We start from the raw sequence: 8862 nt of genomic DNA on the forward strand, positions 1-8862 counted from the left end.
CTGATAGGGCCACAGCTACAGGGCTGAGCTCTGTGGGTGCACTTTCCCTTCCTCTCTCCTACCCCCTGCCATAGTATTCATTGCAACAGGGTTACTTGAGGCAGCCTTGGGCACCTGTCTTTCTTGTCCCAGGTTTGCCTTTTCTTTTCCCCTGACAAAGTTAAGTAAGATGAGCCTCTCAACAGTTCAGGTCTATAGACTGCCCTTCACCTTAATGCAACTTTTGCCCCTTTCCTCCAGACCTGGTGGCATATTCTGGGGTGATGTTTGCTTGCAGTGGGGAAAACAAAAGAGCCTGGGATCAAATCTGGGCCTAGAAATGGGCATAATGAAAGCAGGTCTTCTCCACCAGTTTGGATGCTAGCTGCTTAGGCCGACCTAGCCTCAGCCAGGGCTTAGCCAGGCCCACATGGGTTTTGCACTGGGGTTTGGACCAGAGCTCCAGTGTTATACAATAAAGTATATTTCTTGTACCCGACCAGGCAATAGAGTATTACTTTGCTTTGTTATATATAGTCACTTTTATATACGGTCATTTTTAAAAATGAGTGTATATGATAATAAAAATATATAACATATTTCCATTATTTATAATACACATTATATATATAACATACACCACATATTAATTGCTAAGGAGGATTCTCATTGTTAATGTTTGCTTTTTCTCAACCTCTGTTCTGTTTTCATCTCAGAGAAATCAGGATGGGGCAGGATTTGGGTATTCTTTGGCCTCAGATAAATACTCTTTAAACCACCCTGGTCACACCCAGCATCCTAACATCTGGGGCAATTAGTAGCACCCCATTTACAATCCTCTTTATAAGCCAAGTTTCTTTTTGCAGCCTTCTTTCAACCCAAGGGTATAACCCATCTCATGGGCCCTCCCACATATCCTTTTCAGGAGCAGGCCACATCCGATCAGTGTCTGCCTCTCAACACCAGCACTGCAGTCAGCCCTTAGGGATCAATGCTGGGTTCTGGCCCATCCTGCAGAGTCCTAGCTTTAGGGCACAGCTTTTTCATTGGGTAGCATGACAAATCTTATGAAACAAAAAGTTTCATAGGGAGCCAAGTCAGTAGTTTACTGTTGATGCTCGTGCCATGATGTGAAAATGGTATCACATCACCATTTTCTTTCTTTTTTTTTTTTTTTTGAGATGCAGTCTCACTCTGTTACCCAGGCTGGAGTGCAGTGGAACAATCTCAGCTCATTTCAACCTCCGCCTCCCAAGTTCAAGAGATTCTCCTGCCTCAGCCTCCTGAGTAGCTGGGACTACAGGCACACACCACCAAGCCCAACTAATTTTTGTTTTTTTTAGTAGAGACTGGGTTTTACCGTGTTGGCCAAGCTGGCCTCGAACTCCTGAACTCAGGTGATCCACCAGCCTCGGCTTTCCAAAGTGCTGGGATTATAGACGTGAGTCACCCGCCCATCCAATAGTTTCTCTTGAAGTTACCATATCCTTATTACCATATCTGTCTTGTAGGATTTCAGACCCCTAAAGGCATTCATTCTAGAAGGGAGTCTAGGAGTTTTATTCAATGATTCTTAAACTTTCTTGAGAATTTTATGAAATTTACAGTACTTCTCCCCAGGAAAATGCACATGCAGAACATATCTGGTGTATAATATAGGAGATCACAGAACCCCACAAGCCTGTTCCAGGGCCCCAGGAGAGGAGCCCCCTGTTCCAGCCAGCTCTAGGCAGGCATGGGGCTCCACGAAAGCCCACTGACGATGCACACCGTGTCTTATTTTAACTCTGCAGCATTCATGACTTGGTGGTAGTGTACTAAGCCCAACAATGTAGCAAGATTTTTTTGCATTTTATTATTTTTGGAACATTTTGCCCTCTTTATATTTGCCAGCTGCCCTGCCTTATGCTAACACACTGCCTCATAGAAGTCTAAGAAGGGGTTTGTACCTGCAAAGAGATGGTGAACTCTGTGAACTGTAAGGTGGAAATTTCCCTTGTTGCTGCTCCGACTGTGAGGACCAGGGTCAGGTCAACCATCTCTGTTCTTATTCCAGCACAAGTGAGCAATCTGCACTACCCCCGCCCTCCTGCACACACACCACTTGGTTTGGTGGCACCTGCAAACTTCAACCACCCACCCAACATCTGGTACGCAGGTTTTTCTTGGCACTGTGGACAGAGAGCCAAATACAACAGCTGTTAGAATCTGAGTCTGAAGAACCTGACTCGGAAGCAGGAAGAATGAATCCCTACCTACCTTCCCCCTTTTGCTGACAAGCTACTGTGCCCTTCGCCTTGGCTACCATGCCTTTCTTGGAGATGTAGGTAATGAGCTTTTTCTTTTTTTCTTGGTTGCAGACCTTCCCCACAAATAGCTTTGTGGGATGCCTGAAGAATTTTCAGCTGGATTCAAAACCCTTGGATACCCCTTCTTCAAGCTCGGGGGTGTCTTCCTGCCTGGGGGGCCCTTTGGAGAAAGGCATTTATTTCTCTGGAGAAGGAGGTCATGTCATCTTGGGTAAGGAGCAGTTCCCTAGAGTTTATGTCTTTGCATCTTAAGAACTGTATCCTGGCTGGGCACAGTGGCTCAAGCCTGTAACCCCAGCACTTTGGGAGGCCAAGACAGGTGGATCACCTGAGGTCAGGAGTTCAAGGCCAGCCTGGCTAACATGGCAAAACCCCTTCTCTACTTAAAAAAAAAAAGCAAAAAAAAAACCCAGAAAGTAGCCAGGCTTGGTGGTGTGCACCTGTAATCCCAGCTACTTGGGAGGCTGAGGCAGCAGAATCGCTTGAACCCAGGAGGCAGAGGTTACAGTGAGCTCCATTTCACTCCAGCCTGGGCGGCAGAGTGAGACTCCATCTCAAAAAAAAAAAAAAGGACTGTATCCTGTTTTCTTTCATAGCAATGCCTTAACTTTTGCTTTGTGTTTCTTTGGAAAGCTCACTCTGTGTTGCTGGGGCCAGAATTTAAGCTTGTTTTCAGCATGCGCCCAAGAAGTCTCACTGGGATCCTGATACACATCGGAAGTCAGCCCGGGAAGCACTTATGTGTTTACATGGAGGCAGGGAAGGTGCGTAGCAGTCTGATGCCATGGGGAGGGTCTGTGGAGACCAGCTTCCTCTTCTGGAGGCCACGGCAGGTCAGGTTATAGTAGAGAATGGGATCCAGTCTGGTATTTAAGAGCCTTGACTTCAGGGCTAACTTACATTTTCCTTTAGCAAGTAATTTTATCCTCACGTTTTCTGTTCTTAATTTTTAAAACTGGTAAAACTCGAACAAGTTGGGCTGAATTGCAGCTCCAGCATTTGGTTATATGGCCCTTGGGAAGTTACTTAAGCTCTTTCAGCCGTATCTATAAAATGTAGATAATAACTCCTGTATCTTAAGGCTTTTGTCATGATTATAGAAATTGCCATATACTCAATTCTCATGGATTCCTTCCTCCTTCCTCTCTGTGACCTCATTTGTCCCATCACTCACAGGCCTGAGTCAATATCTTACTTTCCACCACCCACTTATCTCTTTCCTTCTCAAAGATGTCCCATTAAAACCAAATTCTTTTAGGAAGACCCTTACTTGAGGCCTCCAGTGAAAGATTGATATAATATGCCGTCTTCTTTCATCTCCATCCTTCTGCAGTTTATTAACTGTGAGGGGAAAAGAATCCCAGAAGAAAATAAAATGTTCTGGGCTGGGCATAGTGGCTCACGCCTGTAATCCCAGCACTTTGGGAGGCCGAGGCGGGTGAATCACAAGGTCAGGAGATCGAGACCATCCCGGCTAACATGGTGAAACCCCATCTCCACTAAAAAAGAAAAATATAAAAATTAGCCAGGTGTGGTGGCACATACCTGTAGTCCCAGCTACTCAGGAGGCTGAGGTAAAAAGAATTGCTTAAACCCGGGGGCGGAGGTTGCAGTGAACCGAAATCACGCCACTGCACTCCAGCCTGGGTGACAGAGTGAGACTCTGTCTCAAAAAAGAAAAGAAAATGCCCAAAACTCCTAGAACATTTTTTATTGTAGCCTTTCATTAAGTCTAAGTGGGTCTCTGGTAGCTTGCAAGGTGGTTGAGACAATTCTGGTTTTTCAGAGGAGGGACTGGAGAGTCTTTACTGAGAGTCTCCGGGAAGGAATTATTCTCAGGAAAACAAATCAAGACCTGATGACCTTCATAATAGCAGTGACATTGTTCAGCTCAAACTTGCCTGTGAATGGGCTGTCCCATCTGGCTACATGCAAATTAAATGTAAATTATTTATAAATACACTTACTTTAGTCCTCTCATTTCATTCCCATTGATTCAACCCTTGAAAGATCCCGGAGGAGACCCTGGTTTAGAAAGCAGGAATGAGGGATTCTGCACAAAACAGACTGCGTGCCTGGCTCCCAGTGCATGCCCAGCGCAAACTCAGTCATTTTGCTTGTTTAATGTCTTGGACGAAAACCCCTCTATAGATAATGCTTGCATGGAACTATTACAATTGGCTGGCCCTTGCAGCAGGCTGTAGGCCTCCACAGTAGCTTTGCCTTCCACATCTCACATATCCTTCCACAATGAGCCACTGTCACCCATTATTTACTAAGGGGATTCCAATCAGTAACCTTTGTGTTGAACTGATGGGGGCGGGGTTTGGATTAGAGGGAACAGCTCATTGCCATTGGCAACCAGGCTGGGGTCCACCCTGGTTTACAGTTTGCCTGCCTGGAAAGGATGCAGTAGAGAGATCTCTGGAAGCCTTGGACCCCATGCGGTCACCTGCTGCAGAAGAAGAGGAGGGCTAATATCTAACATGCTCTTAAGCTGTCCGTGGGGCCAGGTTTGGGAAGGGAAGATAGCAGGGGAAGGTCAGCTCCACCTGTCTTTCTAAATGAAATGGGAAAATGCATGTGTGTTCTAGCTCACGGCCTCTATGGAGAGTGGAGCAGGTGGGACCTCGACGTCAGTCGCACCAAAGCAGTCTCTGTGTGATGGACAGTGGCACTCGGTGGCAGGTACGATGTTCAGTAGCTGATTGTTCATGCACTAACACAGGCCCCCTTTCCATCTTGACTTGAACATCCCAAAGGCAGCCTCAGCCCCTCCATCCATAGTACCTGACCAGGGCCAGCACCCCAGGCTACTGTGTCCGTTCTCATCACCAGACATGCTTCTGTCACTCATGGTTGCCACCTCCAATTCTCCAGAACTTATCGAATGTTTTATTGTTATTGTCTGTTTGTATCTGGGGCCCAGCACACTAGTAAGCTATGCCAGTTTTCCAGATAGTATAACATTGTGATTTAGGTTTTGGCTCTGAAGTCAGAACAGAGGACAAATCTTTGTTCCATCCCTTTCCCTGTGTGACCTTGGAAAGTTGCTTAACTGTTCTCTATCTTCAATTTCCTCTTCTGTAAAATGGAGATAAAAATAGGGTATGCTCTTAAGGTTGCAGAAATTCAATGGGATAATGTGTGACAAGCGCTTAGCCCAATGTCTAATACATACTCAGTGTTCAGTATCTGGTTTTTGTTAAGCCTCATTGTTGGGTTTTTTTCAACAACCATTTAATATTAATGCAGACCATTAGACAAACCAATGAGTAGGCAGCAAGCATTTCCTCTCAAAAAGAATCTGGAATTTTGTTAGTTACTTGTAGATATTAGAGATCTATGAACCTGTATTGGCTAAAATACCTGTTGTAAAAATGTGGTCTTTTCTTGGCTAATTTAAAAGGCAACTACCTTGCAATTAGCTGAGATCGTTAACATGGGAGAAATTTTGTGTCGAGGTTTAAAAGCACTGTCTTTGGCATCAGTTTTCAGAAGTCAGTGTCTTCATAGAAAGTATGAAGACACTTTGGGAGGCCAAGGCAGGAGGATTGCTTGAGATCACATTAAATCAGCACGGCCTCTGGATACAGGAGACCAGAGCTTGAATCCCACTACTCGGTAACCAAGCCATCTTGTCAGGTTCATCAGTGAGACACATTCTCTTGTCTGGGAAATGGGAAACAATGATTTCTTCTTCACAGATTCATTTGAAGGATTAAATTCATTCATGTACGTAGAAGCACTACCTGGTGTTTAGAAGTTAGTTGAATTTATATCTAAGCTGACCAAATTCCTGCAAAGAGCACTCCCACAGACCAGTAGGAAGGAGTTAGAACAAAGTCAGTAGTGTAGACATCAGGCAGGGCTCCCCTCCGATGACTGACCTAACCAGCCTCCTTTCCCCAGTCACCATAAAACAACACATCCTGCACCTGGAACTGGACACAGACAGTAGCTTCACAGCTGGACAGATGCCCTTCCCACCTGCCAGCACCCAAGAACCACTACACCTTGGAGGTGTTCCAGGTAACTCTTGTCCTGACTTCTATAACATGTTGCCCTATGTCAGCTCTGAACATTCGCTTCTTTTTTTTTTTTTTTTTTTTTGAGACAGAGTTTCACTCTTGTTACCCAGGCTGGAGTGCAATGGCGCGATCTCGGCTCACCACAACCTCCACCTCCTGTGTTCAGGCAATTCTCCTGCCTCAGCCTCCCGAGTAGCTGGGATTACAGGCACACGCCACCATGCCCAGCTAATTTTTTATATTTTTAGTAGAGACGGGGTTTCACCATGTTGACCAGGATGGTCTCGATCTCTTGACCTCGTGATCCACCCACCTCGGCCTCCCAAAGGGATTCGCTTCTTAACTTAACAAATGTGATGCTCCAGCCCATGAGTTTGTAGCAGGGCAGCTCTTGGCTGGACAGTGGAGATGGTGAGGCCCTTTGCACTGGCATGTGGGGAAAGGCAACTGCTAAAAAGGAGCACTTGTCGGGGAAGCCCTGGCCTCATTACTGCTGTTTCCCCAAGTCCCAAACCTGTAAATTTTCTTTTTTCAGATGGAGTCTGACTCTGTCGCCCAGGCTGGAGCGCAGTGGCGCGATCTTGGTTCACTGCAACCTCCGCCTCCCGGGTTCAAGTGATTCTCCTGCCACAGCCTCCTAAGTAGCTGGGAATACAGGCACATGCCACCACGCTCAGCTAATTTTTGTGTTTTTAGTAGATATGGGGTTTCACCCTGTTGGCTAGGCTGGTCTCAAACTCCTGACCTCAGGTGATCCACCCACCTGGTCTCCCAGAGTGCTGGGATTACAGGCATGAGCCACCACACTCAACCCCAAGCCTGTAATTTATAAGCCTCTCTTAAGAGGTTGCATTAACCTAGAAGCCTGATATCAGCAAAGGATCAGGAAAGGGGCTAAAAAACTGGTCTCTGTCCTCTCCAGGCATTTAGTTTTACTGGTGAGTTATTAAGCTTTTATGGGCCAGACTAGGAGAATCAGGCAGGCTGAAATGGAGTCAAGCTTGAGACTGGAATGTTGCCCAGGAAGAGCCTTTTCATCCTTTTCATTCTTCATTGTTTTCTGTCCCTCCAAATATACTGTAGTCTGGTTGTTAATTTTATAGGTCTTTCATTACCCATAAAAAGCACCAGTTTAGAGCTATTGATTTGGGCTGTGGATTCTCCTCTGAAGAACTTAAAGAGTAGCATCATTGCTGATTTATCACAGCAGGTGGAGTGTCAGACGCCTGCCTGAAGTGGAGAGGGCTGGGTGGGCTGAGATACAGGGTTACGTTAGTTTTCTCCACTAAGACTATCTTTTGCCTGGCATGGTGACTGTAATCCCAGACCTTTGGGAGGCTGAGGCAGGAGGTTCACTTGAGGCCAGGAGTTCAAGACCAGCCTGGGCAACATAGCGAGATTCCCCCTCATCTCTACAAAAACATTAGACATTAGCCCAGCGTGGTGGCCCATGCCTCTAGTCCCGGTTACTTGGCAGACTGAGGTGGGAGGATTGAGTGAACCCAGGAATTCCAGGTTTACAGAGAGCTGTGATCACAGTGCTGTACTCCAGCCTGCGTAACAGAGCAAGACCCTGTCCAAAAAAATAAAAAGACTATCTTTAAAATCCAAGGAATATTCCCTTGACAATATGAATTATTCACTGAATGCCTCTCTACTTTCTCTTTCAGCCAATTTGACGACACTGAGGCTCCCTGTGTGGAAATCATTCTTTGGCTGTCTGAGGAATATTCATGTCAACCACATCCCTGTCCCTGTCACTGAAGCCCTGGAAGTCCAGGGGCCTGTCAGTCTGAATGGCTGTCCTGACCAGTAACCCAAACACATTTCACAGCAAGGAAATTCACCTTCAAAAGCACTGATTACCGAATGCACCTCCCTCCCCAGCTCAAGATCATTCTTCACTCAGAACACCAACCAGACAGGTTTAATAGCAAATCCAATTTTGAATTCTGACCATGGATACCCATCACTTTGGCGTTCAGTGCTACATGTGTATTTTATATCAAAATCCCGTTTCTTGAAGATAAAAAATTGTTATTCAAATATGCACAGAATGTTTTTGGCAATATTAATTTCCACTAAAAATTAAATGTCTTTTAAGAAATAGTCTTTCTACTTGTTAAAAAAATTAAATACATTTTAAAGCACTTTAAGAATATGAAACTTTCATATCTGTTAAAGGGTTATAATTTATGGGATTAAAACATGCAGTGTAGTCTTTAAATTATGATGTTTTATTATTAGCATAAAACCAATGGTTTGATGGCCATTGTTAATTCTTCAGCACCTGATGTGTTACCTACAGCATGGCCTTCTCCATATAATCACTGAGCATATACTGATAAGGTTTTTGTGTGTGCTCAGTATTGCAGCTACAGTGAGGAATAAGAAATAATTCCTGCCCTCAAGGAATATGCAATCCAATTGGGGAGACACATAATATTCATGAAATAGTAACTTACAAACAAACTGAACTAATGAGCCCATTAATTAATGAAGCCCATTGGCTTCCCAATCCTAGCCTTCCCAGCCTGCCACCA

The 8862-nt window shown here is 45.1% G+C and overlaps 1 protein-coding gene across 5 annotated transcripts in view; it reads left to right on the forward strand.

Annotated features, from left to right (window-relative positions):
* The window catches only part of LAMA3 (laminin subunit alpha 3), a 261611-nt gene extending 253136 nt beyond the window's left edge, over positions 1-8475 (forward strand). For all 5 annotated transcript variants that reach the window (XM_078347895.1, XM_035270754.3, XM_078347896.1 and 2 more), the window contains 5 exons: positions 2340-2499; positions 2922-3052; positions 4883-4976; positions 6201-6320; positions 7990-8475. In XM_078347895.1, coding sequence (XP_078204021.1) covers positions 2340-2499; positions 2922-3052; positions 4883-4976; positions 6201-6320; positions 7990-8135 — 651 coding nt within the window. In that variant the 3' untranslated portion in view covers positions 8136-8475. The remainder of the gene's footprint in view (positions 1-2339; positions 2500-2921; positions 3053-4882; positions 4977-6200; positions 6321-7989) is intronic.
* Positions 8476-8862: the final 387 nt, after the last annotated feature.

The sequence above is a fragment of the Callithrix jacchus genome, chromosome 13, assembly GCF_049354715.1.
Source record: "Callithrix jacchus isolate 240 chromosome 13, calJac240_pri, whole genome shotgun sequence".
Lineage (NCBI taxonomy): Eukaryota > Metazoa > Chordata > Mammalia > Primates > Cebidae > Callithrix > Callithrix jacchus.